This window comes from Grus americana, chromosome 1 (genome assembly GCF_028858705.1).
Source record: "Grus americana isolate bGruAme1 chromosome 1, bGruAme1.mat, whole genome shotgun sequence".
In the NCBI taxonomy this organism is placed as follows: domain Eukaryota; kingdom Metazoa; phylum Chordata; class Aves; order Gruiformes; family Gruidae; genus Grus; species Grus americana.
The window spans coordinates 211,493,317-211,512,407 of record NC_072852.1 but is presented as its reverse complement, the minus strand read 5'-3'; the positions used below and the strand labels follow the sequence as shown (position 1 = coordinate 211,512,407).

The 19,091-nt window shown below is 43.0% G+C and overlaps 2 protein-coding genes across 3 annotated transcripts in view; one reads left to right on the top strand and one right to left on the bottom strand.

Moving 5' to 3' along the window:
- Positions 1 to 2,820: 2,820 nt before the first annotated feature.
- DDIAS (DNA damage induced apoptosis suppressor) lies at positions 2,821 to 13,165 on the bottom strand. Of its 2 annotated transcripts, XM_054802142.1 has the most exons (7): positions 12,887 to 13,154; positions 12,495 to 12,604; positions 10,192 to 10,326; positions 9,049 to 9,210; positions 7,755 to 7,872; positions 6,494 to 6,559; positions 2,821 to 5,622 (listed from the first exon to the last, which is right to left on the bottom strand). In XM_054802142.1, the coding sequence occupies exons 3-7, from the start codon at positions 10,302 to 10,304 to the stop codon at positions 3,064 to 3,066; spliced, it is 3,018 nt and encodes a 1,005-aa protein (XP_054658117.1). In that variant the 5' UTR covers positions 10,305 to 10,326; positions 12,495 to 12,604; positions 12,887 to 13,154; the 3' UTR covers positions 2,821 to 3,063. The 2 variants fall into 2 exon arrangements, with proteins under 2 accessions (XP_054658117.1, XP_054658126.1); XM_054802151.1 differs by lacking the exon at positions 6,494 to 6,559 and having other exon boundaries at positions 12,887 to 13,165.
- Positions 13,166 to 13,550: 385 nt separating this feature from the next.
- The window catches only part of PRCP (prolylcarboxypeptidase), a 31,382-nt gene continuing 25,841 nt past the window's right edge, over positions 13,551 to 19,091 (top strand). Inside the window, exon 1 of the mRNA XM_054844149.1 lies at positions 13,551 to 13,814. Within this exon, the coding sequence (XP_054700124.1) occupies positions 13,689 to 13,814 (126 nt within the window). The 5' untranslated portion in view covers positions 13,551 to 13,688. The remainder of the gene's footprint in view (positions 13,815 to 19,091) is intronic.

Genomic DNA, 19,091 nt, shown 5'->3' with positions numbered 1-19,091 from the left:
ATGCATTTTCAGGAATTTTATTACCTTCAGAATTAAACATGCCGAGCTTTATTCTTTTTGTAGAAGCTTATAATTATAATCACATCAGCTTGCACCAAAGCTATCACTTACTGTAGTATGGGGATGAATTCTCCACTGAATAAAATCACTCATGCTGGACAAAAACGTTTCATGTCACGATGCTGTCAGGTATATGACAGGTGTTCTGGCGGTGTTTCATTGCTAGCTGCATCAAGTCTCTGGTGTATCAGTTGGATCAGGTCTAACCCTCGTGATAAAGTAGATCTTTGTCCAGGTCATCACAAGGGAGCACTTAAAGAGCCAGTGATACTGCAGTCTTGTATTATATGGGAGGCTGTAGTAGAAACAACTAGTTTCGATATTGCCTTCCCTGTGCTCAGTGATTTGGATGTGAATAGTGCTGTCTTTCCCTTTATGTCTTCCACATAAGCTATCAACGCAGATTTACCATTTTCAGGCAGGCTACATTTCTTACTCCTTTCCCAACTGCCCCTAACATAGAGCCATCAAGTAGGATTTTATTTGCAATAGAATCTTTTGAAGAGGCATAGCATCCTAAGTGCAGGCAGAAGCACAGGCTTGTTCACCTGGGCTCACCCTGGAGCCCTGCACTGTCCTGACAGAAGCAACCCCGGTGCAGTTCTGGTGCTCTTATTGCCAAGCGCAGGGCTGGAGTTCAGCTGGGCAAGTCATCAGAGGTTATAAAGGTTATGTGACATCTCTTGTTACCGCCACGTCCCCTTGGCTGTGCCGAGGAGCCCTGCAATAGGGACTTACAGCACAGCTTCATCGTCTTCTGCAATGTGGTTTAGGCGGGCGTCACTGCCTCAGCACTTAAGTGACTCCGCTCACAGGTATGATGCTTGAAGTTACTTTGGTCATCAAATTATGTTTAATTCTGCTTCTCCCCCCCCCCTTTTTTTTTCTATAACTGGATGCTCCTTTTTCTTCTGTTTATGTCTAGGATCCAGGGACTGCAGGGATCTTGGCTTTGACCACCAAGAAGAAACCTTGAGCCTCTTGCCTCCACCTCTTGCTCCACTGCCGCAGCATCCTTCAACACCAGAAAGAACTTTTGGGTTGTGCTTTAGTATCTTGCTGGGTAGGACAGCAAGGAGAAAAGGTGGTTCACTGGGTAAGGTCTTTCAGTGATAGCCAGAGCTAGGCTCCGCACTCTCTTAATGCTGGGCAGGTCTTTGAACCTGTGCCTCAATTTCCTCCACTGTAAGTAGTGAAAAACCCCAAACCAACACTGACTGCTATGGAAAAACATAGAGTGAATTTACCTGCACAGACTTGCTGTATAACCATGAGGAACCATTTTCTTCGTCGAGCCTGCAAGCCTCAGCACACCCGTGCCCTCACGGGTAGAAGCCGTAGCTCATTAATACCCTGCTCAGCTGCAGAAGCAGAGTGTTTGATTTCAAATACTCTTCTCCCTCCCATCCCTCAATGAGAAATACATTTGATTAGAAGGTACAGAATTTAGGGTAGAGACTGAGAAACTGAAAAGGTTTACCTGTATGTTATATAAAGGTGATCCATGCTAAAAATAGTGGATAAAGGACAAGGTGGTGACTTATTGCCCTCATAGTTCCCTGAGTGTCCTGAAAATGAACAGCAGGTACAGATTTATTTTATAGAAGAGATATGAAGGCACACAAAGATTCCAGCTCAAATTCCAGAGGTCTACTTTTTTTCATCCATCCCAAACACAGTTTCCACTGGCTGTCTTTGGCAGGTCCTGCCTTAAAACCCCATTTGTGCGCACGCCCCAGCGAGGTACCTATCGTGAGACCAAGCGAACAAAAGGTCAGAGAAAGAGAACCCTTTCAGGGTCACACACGAAGCCCCTTCCAGCCCCAGCTCCAACAGTGACCAACAACAGGTAGTAAGTAAAATGCACAGGAACAAGATAAGCACAAAATGATCCAATCCCACAATACTCTTCTAATCTCCAGCAACTTCTGCCCCTCAGATTCCCTAAGGCAGAGGTGGTGTCTTTATAACCCAAAAGTGCTTTAGTTATCAGTATTGGTAAGTTTGTTCCTTGGATCTAGTGACTCAAAATTCTTTTGAACAAACACCAAGTCTCAGGCTCAAGTAGGTGCATTAGAAATAAAGCGAGGCCTCAAACACAGAAAGGTAGAATGTCGATCTTGTAGCAGGGAACGAACCAGGTCAAGTCTGTCACCAGTCACAATGTAAATGGTGCATACTCATTCTGTATCTTAAAAAAAAAAAAAAAAATCACAGCACAAAATTTGAGACCTGCTTCTAGTTCTACAAGTCAGCATTTTCAGGCTGATGAGATCCCGTGCCATCGCATCCTGTTCCCACGTCCTCCTGCAGGACCTGACCCACAAGCTTGCAGCAGCAGCTCCAAGATTTCTGTGTTCAATGACTTGAAGTGCAGCTGTTCTGGGTGGGGGATGCGGAAGACCCTGAAGCGAGGAAGAGGAAAAACGCTGCCAGGAATCTGCCACTAGCATATTTCCAAGTCTTTAACTTGGAAAAGCCTACAGGAAAACTGGGAGCTTGCTACCAGCCTCTCAGGATGGTCCCCTCTACCCAACTCCACTCTGCTCGCTCCATCCCAAGTGGGCTCACATACAAGGGTCCTACATGGTCTTTGAAATTCTTTGATGAAAACTCAGCACTTCTCCACAGAGTCATCAGGTCAGAATCTGGAGTGGACATGGACTGCAGGGCTCTCTTTGTGGTGAAAAGACAGCTCTGACACTGAAACATCTCACCTACCTGTACTTGGTAAAGTGACATCTATTAAATACTCACACATTTACATAAGTTTTTATTGCACATTCTAGAGTTAATTTACAATAAAATATAGTAACTGCAAACTCTGTTCCCCCCCCACCCCCCGCCGTGGTACAAAGACCTGTGAATAAACAGAACTCATCTTTGGAAGACATATGTCCACAGGTGAATAAACAACTGTTAGATAGCTCTTCTCTTTTACTGGCTCCTTCCCAAAAGTCTTAAAATATAATTAAAAAGAACAGAGCACAGAAATAGCTTTCTTTAGTATTTTGGCCTATTGGAAAAAGGGCTCCGTGCTTGGAAGAACAACTCAGGAGACCAGCCTGTTGCCCCTTCCAATATACCCCCTGAATAATTTGCACTTGAGAGGAGATTCTTGCCTTCTGAAGGGGAACAAGTTTCCAGGACTGTATCATTTAAAAACAAGGCCTTGGTGACATCTGCAGATACAGGTGTTGTTAGTATCCTGGCTGTATTACCAGAGCTTAATCTCTCATTTCTGGAGCATACATAATTTTCACTGATCTCTTTGCTTTCAGAAACGGGGTTCCTGCCTGCGTGCCCACAGCTCGATTGCAAGTCAGTAGCCCAGCTAACTGTTTTTAAGTTTGAAGATATAGCTGGTTTCAACCTTTTGTTTGCAGATGGAGGGATCCACTCCTCAAAGTCAGCAGGCAGTTGGCTGTGCTGTGAAACAGGGCTATTACTTCCTTTGTCTTCCCTGTTACTTGGCCTTTTGCGTTTCACTAACCTGCCAGTAAGCTGCTGCAACAGAGTGTTTTGAAAGGAAGACCTGGATCTCTTGCATTTGGAATGGATTTTAGTGGGATTTTTAGGGGTGAAGACAGTAATAAAAGAGCTTCTTTCCCCAACAGGCCACAGTTTCTGGAGAGGTTTTGTCATAGGAGTCGACTGTGAATAAGGAACAAAGTCTTGAGTGCTAACTGAATTGCATTCTGAATCACAAAAGGAGTAAGTTACTGGTGTACTGGGTGTACTATGCTTACAAAAGGCAGGAGGGGACCTATGTAAGGATGAGCTCAGTTTTGAATTGTTACAGGGAACATCTCCAGGATAAAGCACCGATTCAGGAGCTGTGATCTTTTCTGTCAAAGTATCTTCCTCTATTAAAGAATTACATGATTTATTTAAGAATTCTACAGTTTTTTCTACCTCTCTTGCACTTGGATCAAAGAGATCAGCAGAAGCATTGTAGCTGCCTTCAGGGAAGCTCTTGTTCCACAGTGTCTCTCTCCTATTAACACTTTTGAAGGTATTTTCTTGCAGTTCTGTCAATGGTTTTAATTCTCCTTTATATATCCTTCTTGTATTGTTGCGAGTTACTGGATCAGAGTCCCATGCCCCTTTGAATGTAATATCTGTTCTTTGGTTTGGTGTAGAAGAATAATTTTCTTTGTTTTCACAACCAGCTAAACAGCTATCCTGTGCAGAACGCACACAGGTAGCTGCCTTGCTCCGTTTTAAACAGGAGGTTTCTCCACGTTCAGCAGTACACCGCAGACTAATAAAAGACCAAGCTGACTTTGAAATGTCTGTATTTACTTCTTTGGACTGCACACATCTGCTCTGGGAAACAGAAGGCTCTGATGTAACTGGAAAGGACGGTGACAGAATAGGCAGACGAGGGCTAGGTATAAAGAAAGATGCTCCACATTCCTTGTCGGTTAAAGATAAAACACTAGAGGAAGACTCACATGGTGACACCTCATCACTCGGACAATTTGCATTCAACTGAAGACAAGTAAACACTATGTTCTCCCGAATATCATTCTCTGCTAGTGACAAGAATCTCCCCGAGACGCTCGCTTCAGGCAAATCGCCAGCTACTAGAGTTTGCCTCAGATACGGTTTGTTAAGATTTACACCTAACTTGCTACTTTCAAGAAGGGCCTGTTTGCCTGCGTCAAGGCTGGGTGATGTTACAATGCTCTTGCCATTTTCTATTCGGGCTAAAAATTCATTTAGGCTTTCTGAGAATGGGAGCTCATCCCAAAGCACAGAGTCCGTCTCAGACCCCCCAGGTACACTTACATGATGAGAAGCTGATGCATCTCCCTTGTAAAAATGGGAGTTGTGAGATTTTTCTGGATTAGAATAATTTCTATTAGTCTTTGGGTAAATGCTTTTTACCCCAAATTCCAAGGGATGTTGTAACAACCTGGAACTGTTTCCATGTGAACACTTAGTCTTTGAAGAGGATGCTCTCTCTAATTTATCAGTTGCAGAGATACTGTCAGTGCGACTAAGCTGTGAACTCAATTCATTATCCTCCTCTTTATCCCCTTCCTTCAGAGAAGAGCTGTGAAACTGTGAATCCCAAAGAGTTTGATTGTTGAGGCTTACACTGCACGATTCTGCAGAGCCAGGCCTCCCCTCTTCTTCATGCTGTTCACTCACCAGCTTTCCCACTTCCAGAGTGGGAAAGTCTTCCGCTGTTACCCAAGCAACAGATGAAGTCAGGCTGAAGGACTGCTGCCAGGACCCTAACAAACTTTCTCTGCCACCAGACTGAACAAACCAGGAGTTTCTGCTCAGGCTAGACAAGCTGCTGAGCTCACTGACAGGTTCATCTATTGGAGCTGAAGATGCATCAGGTAAGTATGAGCTGTTATTAAAGCTCCTGAATTTTGCTGACTGCTGGAGCTGATGGAAGTAGCTGATAACAGTAAAGCCAGTAACAGCAGCGTTTGGCAGGAAGATCTGGCAAGCTGTAAGGTTTTTTGTACTTCTATTAATTCTGGAACAGTTTTGCAAGATGCTGCTGGCAGCAGAACACCCTCCATCTTCACATGTGCAACGCTGGAGGGGTAAAGAAAAAAAAACAACTTAGTACGATGCTTTATTTTGTCACAGAAAAAAATTTAAAATTAACGCATGTCTTGTAAGTCAGGCTTAAATTTAGGTCTTGCTTTGTGTCAGGATCTGCAGGGAAGAGAATACAAAACAGTCTGTCACACAAAGCAGAACTCCCTGGGAAATAAACATTGGCAAGGGCTATAAAGGGCATCACAGTGAGAGGTTCTTTGCTTGTTGCAATTACGCTGAGTTTTGGAGCTGGAAAAACAACCAAGAATTCTAAGAAGGGACTTCACAGAAAATTTCTTCCTCCCTTTAGGGAACTGGGTGCTTCCGGGCTTCCTCCAGCGCAGTTCTGTGCAAATGGCTAGCTGCCTAAGGCGAGTGCTTTGCTTTTATCTAGGAGTCACTGGGCAGTACTTGAAACAAAGCACTCTGGAACCAGACACCCGACTTGGCAGGTCAGCTATCAAAGCCAGCATGGCATTTTCTATGAGCTACCTCTGAAAGGGAAATAGAATCATAGAACAGTTTGGATTGGAAGCAACCTTAAATATAATCTAGTTCCAACCCCCCTGCCATGGGCAGGGATGCCCTCCACTAGACCAGGTTGCCCAAAGCCCCATCCAGCCTGGTCTTCAACAATTCCAAGGATGGGGCATCCACAACTTCACAACTCTGGGCAACCTGTTCCAGTGCCTCACCACCTTCATAGTAAATAATTTCTTCCTTATATCTAACCTAAATCTACCCTCCTTCAGCTTAAAGCCATTACCCCTTGTCCTATTGCTCCATGCCCTTGTAAACAGTCCCTCTCCAGCTTTCCTGTAGGCCCCTTCAGTACTGGAAGACTGCTATAAGCTACAACCTTTACCTTCTCACATTTATTTGCAGAGCAGTGTTTCAAAGGAGCTTCAGCTACAATTCTTTCTGCTTCTCTCTACACAGAAATTACAGGTGAAAAATGACATTAGAAGCAGACAGAATTAATGTTTTGAGAAGTGAATAAACCCTTTTCACCCCCCCACCAAGGGCTGGCAATGCCAGAGAGGCCAAAAAGCAAATATGGCTGTCTTCAAATTCAACAACCCTCCTATTCCCTGAGTCTATGCAAAAGTTGAAGCTGAAGGCTGTTAGCCAAGGAAAATACCCTTCTAAGTAAGACTTTAAAAAAGTATGTTATGTTGATTCTGAGTTTTATTTGGGACACTGCAACTGTATGCGTAGCTGAACACAACTACACAGAAATGTCTACAGCTAAAGGCTGAAGAAATGGTCTTTGAATGTGCGTTCAGTCCTTGTGTGTGCAGGAGCAGCAACAAGGCCGTTGATATGTAGGATTACTTGTATTTGTAAAGACATCAGACCTAGAGACCTGGTGAATAGTTCCAGTTCAGTAAAGTTAATTCATGAAGTCCTCCAACTTCCACTTACTTAAGATGCTGTGCATTAGGAAAATCTCAGATAGAAACCTCATGGTATCTGTGGGTGAGGAAAACCACCTGCCAGGTAGGACTTAGGTCACAGACTTCATAATATGAATGACTCACAAAAGCACTGCTTGAGGAGAACTTAGAAGACTGTTTCTATGGAAATATTACTAAGAACTAATATTTCAGAGTCTGTTAAACTCATAAAAGAGCCACAGATGCATATGTTGAACAACTGTACTTTTATCAACATTTTTAAACATGCTCTTAAATCCAGAAATATCAAAATGTTGCAAGGAGATGTGTTTCTTCTTACATTTCAGACACCAAGACACTCTGCAGCATGGGAAAGGTAGGGCAGTGTTTGAAGAGACAGCCTGTTTCTTGCTTGAATTGTACATGGTTTTTTACAGACTCCAAGCTGTTACTGATATGCACAGGAGCTGGCACTGCTCAGGCTCTCTGAAAAGCAGCCCTGACAAGCTGTCGAGCTGACTACTGGCATTCAAGATGACTTCTGGATCTGACTCATTTAAAATAACACAGGAGTATGGGGGAAGAGGAGCAGAATCCTTCCCATGTCCTAGCCCTAAATTTTCTCCAGTTCCCAAAAGATGTTGTACATGATGCTTTAACAACTCAGTCTACGCCCCCAACTGGCTACAACCTATTCATTATAAGACAGTAATATGGATTAAAAGTTACCTTCACTCCAAATATAAATCTTTTTCCGATGAAACAGGTTTCCACTGCTTGAACTAACACTCCTGGAGATGCATCTGGGTTTGTTTCTCCTGACAGATGATTGAAGTCTTGAATACACCTTGAGTAAAAACATATAGAAGTATTGCACCAACAGAGGAAGCCTTACATAGCATTTTAGCTGTAGCATAGGTAGGGCAGGTGCTAAAGAGAAGATGCTGTGGTAGCTTAAACTAAACATAGAATGAAAACAGGAAACCATGAACCTATAAATTCAATTACTTCACTTTTTGTTAGGGAAACAGAAGTAAACAAAACAACTACTTTGAATAGGTTTAATATACACACAACTTTTGGGTGTTCCCTATGTGGCTGTGATTTTTGTATCAACACAATGACTGTATGATGCTGTCAGTATGCTGCTACTGCTTACACATCCTTTCTGCCTGCATCTTTACAGCAACAGCAGCATCCATATTAAGACATGTAAATAACTCTGTTTTCACAGTTGACAGTAGTACAGCAGTCTAGTGTAGAATACCTGCCTTGAGAATGTTATTAATGCTGCTATATGGGATTTTAAGTGTTCATCTTTGACCCAGTGATAACACAAAGCACTGGAAAATAAAATAGAGAAACAAGCAGTGAATGTATCTGAATATCCCATCCCAGCATTTTCACATATCAGAAAGTCTGAAACTTATAAAGTAGGTGGTGAGGCTGTGAGGATTAACAGGCTTTCTTAGAAATCCCTCCTTACTCAAGAAAAATCTGGTTATATTAAAGACCAGTCATAAGGTGCATGCTTTTTTTTTTTTTTCCAAATCCAAACTGTAAAAAAACCCAAAACCCAAACCCAAACAATAGAGGCTCTATCTTTATCTTAAGACTCTTCTAAAATCTTGAGGAAAAAATTATGTCTAAATCTCTGGAAAAGCCAGCTTACTTAGTAATCTGCCATTAGACCAAGAAAATTCAATCATCTTAAATAAAGGAAGAAGGATGCAAGGAAGCAGCCCAATGAACCAAACCCTGAAGCTCACTTAGCAGGTGGTAGCTGCCTTCAACAGACAAGTGGAGGATCCCTTACATAGAAGTAATCTATCTCAAAATTTCAAGATTTCAGGAAGAACCCAAACTTCAGAATTTTCTCAAGATGACAGCACCAAGGAAATGCTGCAAGGGAGCACTTTACCAGCTTCTTCCCACTCGTCCCCCCACCATCCAAGCTCATCTCAAATTTTTTAGGCTGAAGAAAAAGCAGCAGCTATATAGTTAGAAACAATCCATTCCTCACCTCTGCAGATTTTCTGCGGTGACCCCAAAGAATGGATCTAAGCAACTTCCAAATACGGTAATGTTAAACAAATCATCAGTGTCAGCAATCTTTAGGGACAATCTATATCTGTAGTTTGCATCTTTAGCTTCACCTGTGCAGCCACATTTTAGACAATTAAACCTGACAGAAAACAGTAAAAAGATAAAAAAGATTGAATATGTCAATTTCTGTTAATCACTGCTGAGGCAAGAACTTATCTACAGCTGTAAGTATTACTACTACAATGTATCAATACTCCATTACACACTATAAGATTCTTTCTTATTCTTTACTCCTTGAGGCATTAATCTTACCACAGGCTCAGCAAGGGGTCTGTATCATGTCAGAATCCCTCTGGCTTCTTTTACTGATTTATTAAGTGCTAGCCTGTTGTGAAGTTGGAGAGAGACATGATCTGTTGAGGAGTCATTTTGAATTCCCTGCACTCCCTTTTTTGCATTTCATTCTGGTTTGGGATTTTTCTTCCTGTAGGTTTAGCATAGTATCTAGATTTAAAAAAATCATCAGGAAACAGCACCGTTATCTTTTAATTCAGCATTTGAAACAATAGATATTTGTGGTTTGCAAAGTCAGCTTCTTCCATTTAGTGCTGACATTCACCAACTTACTGTTCTTCTGTGTGTCACAGATTTCACTTAACAGTGGGATTAAACAGGAAAGCTCGTACATTTCTGGACACACAGTAAGTGGAAGAGTCATACCTGATGCATTGCACATATAAAATGAGAATAAATTTTTAAAAATTAAGACTTGATTTGAAGTGGCTTTCAATCAATGCTCTCCAGTTTAGGAACAGCACTGAAGAACTGGACAGCAGGGGATGTAGTTGGAAGCTATTAACACACATCATTTATTCTGCTAAACTGTCCGTCGGTACTGCGTGGCACTGAATGCAACAGAACTCTTGATCCATTATGACCTCCAAGCTACTAGTGGAATACAAAGAGATCTAAATAGTGATAAGTAAAATAAATACCTGAAATTAGCATTTACTTCTACGATGGATGGATTTTCACCAATTTGTTTAAACTTGTGTTCAGCTCACAGAGATTCCCAAGGCCCCTGACGGTTACCGTTAATAATCCCCAAAACAGGACTTACCTCCTAGAATCCAGTATCAGCCTAGAAAAGCATTTTTGACAGGCAGGATAGACGAAGCAGGAGTTCTGGATGGAAATTACAGAGGCAGCCAAGAATCCTCTCACACTATTCATGTGCTCACAGCATCACCTGAAACTGGTAAGTCAAAATGGTTCAAAGAGTTCTCATTTTATGAGACGTTAATATTAACTGCTTTTAGTTGGGTTGTTTGAACATTTTGAAAGGCAGCCCCCAGGAAACGATGATCTCTGTTTGAAAATGGTAGCCCAACTGAGGCAACATCTATTATTAACCTTAACTGACCCTTTAAAAAGACAAAAAACCATAAAGATATGTAATAAGAAGCAAGTGTTCATGACACTTGCACACCACTGCAGATAAATCATGCAAATTCCCACTTGTATTTAGGGAATCATTATTAGAACTGCACAGCACTGCAGCAAATCTGTTTCTTATTTTTTTCCTTAATTTAAAATGAAGTCACAACGTGGGGTTAAAAATAGAAATGATTCTACACTTGTAATTCTGCAAAGACCTTCCATACCAATAAATTTGAAAGGAGGAGATACCTAGAAAAATCTCAAAAGCACTTGCAATTGTGACTGCGTTCATGCCCTTTGAGTCAAAGGAACAACTCTGCAATATTTACAACTGGTTTCAACAAAGGGGACATACGGAACTGACAAATAAATGCTGAACTAAATATTTAAATAAATATATATTTATTTTTTATTCAGTATAATTTTCCTGCAGAATTACCTTGCCTTTATTACCACTATAATATCCAAAATATGAATTTTTAGGAAACTCTTATTTTAGAAATTTAACTTTTTTTCCTCAGCTGATGCTAGAAATGTGTAGACAAAAATACTCTAAAATATCTCAAATCACAGAGTTCCAACTTAATTTACCAAAAGGTTTTCTACTGAATTAAAGGAGGCCTTATAAATCCTTTTTGCAAAAGCACTTTTGTCACAGTAATAGCTAAACATTCATCTCTTTTCAATGTAAGCTGTGGAATAAACTAAGAATAGGAAGTGAATTTCAGATCTTCATCCCCTAAATCCCTCGGGGAGGTAGAAGGCCAAGGAGATAAAAGAGACTCAAGTACAGCTTTTACACGTTAAAAGCCATTCAATAATCAACAGTGATGTTTTGTTTGTGAGTTCAAGTCACAGGTTTTCTCTTTGCCCATTCTCTGCACTCTGGTAGAAACAAGATCTGTAACATGAGTACTAGAAAAATGTGAGTTAATAAATTCGTTACTCTGAGCAGTTTGGAGGCAAAAAATAAATAAATAATCAGATATCCAAATATGCCAGAAAGGCCAGGAAAACAAAGGCAGGAAAAGGTAAAAACTTTACTGGAGGGATAACCAAAATGAAAAAATGTCTCACCAGAATATGTATTAACAGACTCATTTGACCCAATACATTAAATGGTGCACGCTTTTGATTCTTGCCAAAAGGGCACTATTTTGCTTTAGTTACAGTACAAGCTTTCAGTAAATAGTGCAAGTAAACCATACCGATATACAGAAAAGAAGTAATAACAGAGCCTGATTTTGTTACTGTTGAAGAAGGTGGACTTGGAGAAACCAACAGGTTTCCACTTGCCAACTGGTTTTCAACTATATAAACAAAATATACTGTTATCTGCAGTTTTTAATGAAATGAAAAAAACAAAACCAACCACACGCTCTGGGAAACACAGCAAGTATCTCAAGTATTTCACTGAAGTATAAGAGATCACAGAATCATAGAATGGTTTGGGTTGGAAGGGACCTCAAGGATCATCTAGTTCCAACCCCCCTGCCATGGGCAGGGACACCCTCCACTAGACCAGGTTGCCCAAAGCCCCATCCAACCTGGCCTTGAACACTGCCAGGGAGGGGGCATCCACAACCTCTGTGGGCAACCTGTTCCAGTGCCTCACCACCCTCGCAGGGAAGAATTTCTTCCTAACATCTAACCTAAATCTACCTTCTTTTAGTTTAAAGCCATTCCCCTTGTCCTATCACTCCATGCCCCTGTAAACAGTCCCTCTCCATCTCTCCTGTAGGCCCCTTTCGGTACTGGAAAGCTGCTGTAAGATGTCCCTGGAGCCTTCTCCAGATAAAGCATAGCAGGTACATATTCACATAGGTTCTAGCAGGAGCTCCCTTTAGAGGAAACAGATTCAAGATCGACACCTCTATTTCTCTTTGGTAGAAATACAGCACTCATTATCTGGACATAAGTTAAAAAAGGACAGTACAAATAGATTGGGTTTACTTTATATTTTTTTTAATAAACAAAACAAACCTAGCCCAGGAATGAGACGGCGCTCCAGGTGCCAAGCACCAAAGTCTCACCGAGATTTCTTTCCATCAGTGCCTGGTGCCCTCTGGTGGGCTCACTGCCTTAAATTCTCCCTAAGGAAAAACCAAAACACACCAGAAGAGCTGTAACAGGTCTCACACTGCAAATTTTACCCCTCAACCAGCAGCCTCCTCTCACTCCAACCCCGATACCCCCCCGGAGGCCGACAGCGAGCTGCCAGGCCGGGCCGGCCGCGGGCACAGCACAGCACAAGGATGCTGGAGGCCGGACAAAGCCGCCTGGCTTCACCCCACCCCCGTGGCTCGTCCTGGGCGCTTTAAACTTCGCTCAACACCCAGGAAACGCTTCAGTTACTGAAGTACCCTCGTTCTTACCGATGTGCCTATCGCAGCGCTGTCATCCTCCGTGACCAGATCGACTCCCCGTCTCTCGGCCCCAGGGACCGCGCTGAAGGGAAACAGTGAAGCGCTGTCACCCGGGCAAGGGAAGGGGCACCCAGCGGCGGCACCTCCCCTCGCTGCCCTCAGGCCCGCACGAGAGGCGGTTATCGCGGCCGTGCCCCCGCCTCCTCAGCGCTAGCCCCGGGGAAGCGGCGCCCGCGGCGAGGCTCCATGACCCGCCTACAGCCGGAACGGCCCCAGCTCTGAGAAGAGACCGGAAGACGGAAGTGGGGATTGCTGGGGGACGTTGCTGGGGGCGGGGAGGAGGCGGCGCTCACCCAATCGTGACGCAGGCGGAGGCAGAGCCGCCCCATTTGCCCAATAAGGTGCCAGACTCGTTCTCACACGTCCTTCATACGTCACCTAGCGATGATGAGGGCAAGATCACGTGCTCCGAGCAGCCAATCGCTGTCTTCTTGCAGGACGCCGCGCGACCGAAACCCCTGTCCAAGTCGCCGCAGCCAACCGCGAAAGCGTACGCCTGCCATCCTCAACTCCTCAGCCAATCGAAAAGTCTCGCTACTTAGTGCCCACCCCTCCACGTGTGATAACCCCTCCCCTTTGGGGCTGGGTTGCATAGCGGCCGTGCGCCGGAACGCCCGCGCGGCACCGCCCCCTCCGCTGGGTCCCACCGCCCGTCGCTCCCCGCGGGGCCGGCTCAGGGCAGCCCGCGGGCGGGTGGAGCGGGGCCGCTATAAAGCGGTGGGGCGGCGGGCGGCCTCCGCTCCTCTTGGCGATGTTGCGGCTTCTCTTGTTTCTCCTGCTGCTCGGCGTGCCCGGCGCCCTGCCCGCCCCCCCTCGCCACCGCCGGGGTGCCGCGCCGCCAACCGCCCCCTACCTCACGCGCTACCTCACGCAGCAGGTAGGAGCCCGGGGCAGCGGCTCCCGCCTTCCCTCACACCGCGCCCGAGCGGCTCCGCTTACTGAAGAGGCCGCTTTTAGAAGGGCGGGCGTCGCTCCCGAGCGGTGCTGGGCCGGGGGAGCTGGGGGAGAGCCGCTGCGGGCCGGGGTGAGGGGAAACCCGCCCGGGGGGGACCGCTCCGCTCTGCTGTGGGGCTCGCAGACGCTGCCGGTGCGGCCTCTGGCGAGCCGGTGGGACCGAGTCGGACTCAGGCAGGGAGTTTCCGTGGGGATTCAGGGGTGTTTTCTTCTGTCATACGCCTCAGCCGCAGACCGGATAGCAGGGTGCTTTTACAGATTTCTGGGTGTTGGAATGTTCGGTCCCTCTGGTAAAATGTTCCAGGTCTTGAATATTCCAGTTAAGTTGCAACTATTTAAAGTGACAAGTAGTCTGCTCTGTTGTATCTATACACCGTATCGCAACGCCGAAGTCTATGCCAAAGCATACTGCACAGCTTGTTGGCAGAGAGGGGCCAGGGGTCTGAGTTGTACCCTGATGGTATCTGCGAATAGCAGTTGTGGGATTTTTATTTTTTTTTTGTCGTTGTTTGTTTTAAATATGGAACAGACTTCTGTTACTAACCTGAGCTTTGTTTTCCTGTCTGCTCCACCAATTCTCGCAATTTGTTGGCAAATCTATAGTGTATGGACAGAACAGAGGGCTCCATAGTGTTAGCTATGAGTGCTGGTGTGGTCCCCTTGCAGAAGACTTGAAAACCCACTTGTTCATAGGTTTTCACAAAAACAGTCAACAGTTTCTTTGTATGTGTCAGGGAATGTGTGCATCTTCCTGTGCTGTACCTGATTTTTGCAGGGGAGGTAATGGCTTCCCTTACTGGGAGGCACAGTAAGGGGAGAGGACACTTTTCTAGTATTCTCTTGGTTTGATTAGATGCTTGTAGCCTGCATCTGAATTTCATGCCCTGGTCCACATAGGGAGTGGTGGGAAGGAGATGGTATTTACTTCACAGGCATCTTGGATAATACATAGATTCAAAGTTTCCTGTTTCAACTTTGTAGAAGGTGAACTTCGAATGGAATGAACAAAACGGGAAAGTTTGATGTGCCTGTTTTAGTGATCTGAGATCTGAGTCCCTCCATTAACTCCTGTAATAGCCCTGAAGATTATTTTGGTAACATACTGCAGATACCTTCTGCAACGTGTGGTCGGTGTCGGCCACGGTATCAATCCTGTGGTAGTGTTGTAACTCTAAGTGTGACACCTAATTGTTGTTGCACATTGCTGTCATAGTATCAGTGATACTAATTCTGTGCCGTGGTCTGAGCCACCCTTTGTCACCATGCTGTTACCCCTCTGTCCTCATCCCTTCTCTGGGTTGTGGTATCACTTGGTTATTCTCCTTGGCTATCAGCAGAGACAGCAGTGTGCCCTTCATTTGCCAGCAAAGCAGCAGAGCTGCTGTGCACCTGAGATCTGTGGATTTTGGGAGGTAGCTAGATGTTGAGAGAAGGCAGGAGAAGAGTCCCAGTAATATTCTGTTGTAAAGTTGATGCTGCATCTTGCTCCTTTCAGTCTTTTCCATGTTCCATTATACTTCAAGCAAACTCGTGTTGGCTGAGAGTGGCTGCTGCAGGAAAGAGGGGTCCTATTCACAGGCCTTGAAATCCTTGCTTTCCTTGTCCAGAGGCTTACTAGTATTGCTGAACATGGTGGGAGACGTGTGTATTCATGCAATTTTTTTATTCATCAAAGGTTTGAATGCTGGGTTAGTGTAAGAGGTCTAATCACATGGAAGGCATTAAGACTGCTTTTTATCAGTAGCATATTATACAGAACTGATAGGCAAACTCTTCAGCCCTTATGAAACACGCACTGAGTGCTGCTGTCTGGGAATTTGTAATTACATTATGATTCTGTAGTGGAACATAAATACGATGATTAACATATTAAACAGAGGTGGTGATACTTTGCCACCTCTCAGGATTGCTGAAGGTTAATTATTGATATTATAGTTGCTTACGGCATGAATCATCTCCTTCTGTTCGTGCTGCCGAGCCCTTCCACTTACCTAAAGTTCCTGTTTTGATTCTTGTTTATCCTTTTGATGGTTTTCAACATCACTTAAAATTATTTATATGAAATTATACAATATAAGTGATTTTATAATATGGCAAAATATTACACTGTCACAAAGGAAGCATTTCTTATACCTGCTTATATTGAATAGTCTTTAAATATTTAATACTTCCACAAAAGAAAACTTTAAAAAGTCTAAATAGTTTTCTTGTATTAATTCTGTTGCTTAAAAAGGTACCTGTTGAGCACTGTGAACAATTCATTTATGTAGCATACTGGGGGAAGCGAATTTCAGAATGTGAGAATTTCCATGTGGGATTTCAATCTCTAACTGGACCCTCTTGATAGCCCTGTAGTGTTGCTTGAGGGTTTAGTGTCTTTACTGAGAAGCAATGATATTTAAGTCTGCTTTCATAAAAATGGAGAAGTAACAGGGTCAGAGTTCAGATTAACACTCACTTACACTGAGCTTCTTCCTGTTTAGCATTTTAACTGTCAGACATCTCTGGCAATGGGGCTAAAGTCTAGAATAATGAGAAATAGGTCAAGCAATGCCTGTGTCAGAGTGACTAGGATCTTGCATACTGGACTCTGTATGTCCTCAACAACTTTTACTAGTTTGGCTTGGGGGGTGTGGTTTTTTCCCCTTCCTAAGTTACTGATGCCTTCCAGCCCTTTACTCCTCCAATGCAGAAGTGAAATTACCCCAGTATAAAGGTACCTCATGCTGCCCTAGATTAGTGGATGGCCCTTGAAGGAGAAACGCTGCCACCACCCTCATCTTTACATCAACGAATTGTATCTATATAGCTCCTCTGATGTATTAGTGTGACTTTTGTAGGCAAGACTATTCTCACTTCTGCTTTGGTAGCTTGCTTGTTAAAAGGTTGCTTGTGATTTGTGTGTTAAATTAATCCATCCAAACCTCAACTTTACAGAGATAATGATGTGAAGAATTTATTGAGCTGCAGGAAGACCGCCACTGTAGGCAGCTGTGTCAGTGACCGCAATTCAAATTCATTGGAAAGACTTTGTGAGGTGTCAGAGCCATCTACTTCTCTTTGCCCAAGTAGAAATAACCTTATAGTGTAGTGGGGAGGGTCTGGAGTCAGGCAGCTTTTCGGGGGGGGGGACGATGGGCAGGCTCCTTGGGGGAGCCTTGTCTTCACCTCTGCATTCCTGTCTTCAGTGCACATACCAGTATTACAAAAACCATAGCCCCAGAGGATGATGCCTTAAATTTCCTGATATATCAAGGATTCTCAATGATAAACTGCCTTTTTCAGAAAAGAGAGTGGATGTGGTGTCTCTTCACTCAATTTTGTAATTGATGGCTGTGTGAGACTTAATGTGCTAGTAGGCCCTTCACCCCAATCACACTTTGTAAACACATCACTTGCTTTGTGAACTGCTATGAATTTGTTGAAGAACCAATGTAACAAGTACAAATTAACTTACATTCAGCAAGTGACTGAGCCTGGTCCTTCAATCAAATTGTCTTTTGAACTAATGCATGTCCATTGTGTCACCATTTTCAGAAGATGGGTTCTGATTGCCTTTAATAACTTCCTAGATTTCATACGTATGTCAATATTTCATAGCTAAGTAAATTCATATGCAAGTCTCTGTGCTAAGAAGCACATCTGCACTTCATATTGTGTGTATGTAAAAGGAAGCTATGTTGAAGCTTCAAAGTAATGAAGTTTCAAAAGTAATGTGATTTGATCTTTTCTGGCTATATCAGGTGTCTTTAATACCCTATTTTGTGTTACAGACTGAAGTTCTGAGGCATAGAAAATGAAAGCCTTGATTGAAAATGCAAAAATTAGAATGCGAATTTGAAGCCAGAAAAGAGAATTTGAGAAGGACTGCAAAGGAGAAGTGAGGATATATTTTTCAGACATGGTTCTTTGTTTTACAGCAAGGGTCAATTTAAAGGAAGCCAGAATTTTCCTGTTCACACTGAAAATCAGTACTGTAGCAAAAAAGAATTTAACTTCAGTCTCAGGTCATTGCATGAATGAACAGAGTAAAGGAAAGTGAGGTGGAGAGATTGGATCACCTTTCTGATGACAATGCTGTCTTAATTTATCATCTTAATCTAAACTAAGGGTGCAGGTTTGCTCTTAAATGTTGCATCAGTTGTTCTGTAATTGGAAGCTTACTTCTTGTAAGTACAAGATACCTGTAATCTGATTCAGCATTTTTTTAGTCTTTGAAATTTTCACTGTTATATTTAAATGAGTGACACTAAAATGTATATACAACAGTGCTTTATAAACTGTATTAATGCTGATGAAGTAATTCTCAAACATGGGCTGAAAACTTGCTTTTAAGATATTAAAACAGATTGAGGTTAGCAGCTTTTTCAGCATCTTCTTGTGGCTCAGATTGGTATCAGATGTTGGGAATGGTTAAGATGGGTTTGTTTTTCATGTCTGGCACCATAATACAATAGCACTTTTAATAGCACTTTTAACTTCTGGTGAAGGAAAAAAACAAAGTGTTTTTTAGAGCCCCTTGGTACCAATTAAAAGATATGTCAGTGGTTAGAGAAGAAGTGATGCTGATGTTTGTCTCTGAGTTGAATCACTTGGTGTGTATGTTTTACTCATCAAGCAGTACGGGAGTAGTTGGCAGCTCTTACTTTGTGATTTCATAGTGTGATTTAAAACAGGAGCTCTAAGTTATAAGCCAGGTCTATAAGGAGAAACAATAGCTCTTATTCAGTGGACAGGAAAACAGGGAAGTACTTGTTAAAGCTTGTCAGTGAATTTTTATTTTTATGCACTACTTATCTGAGGGTCACAATGCAGACATCAGCTTCTCAAATTAGGCAGGAAACACTTAATTTCCTCACAACCTGCAGTCTCTTCCTTCAAGTGAGCAGTTAATAATAGACTACAAAAAGCATCAATGATCACTGCTCTCTCTGAAAATAAGTATTTTTAAATCTTACTAGCTTTAATTGTTAAAAGCAGTAATAGGCCACTGAAAGATTTCTGATAGACTGTCTTGATTAAAGAAAGTCTAAAGGACTAAGCAATAAACAAAACTGCATATGGCTGAAGTAGCAAGCTGTTTACAAGCTAGATGTGCATGAGAAATCCTGTTAACTTAATTGAAGTTATTTTGACTTGTACCAATTGCCCATGAGCTTCTAGCAATTGAATCAGTCCTAGCCGTCTTTCTTTTTATTCT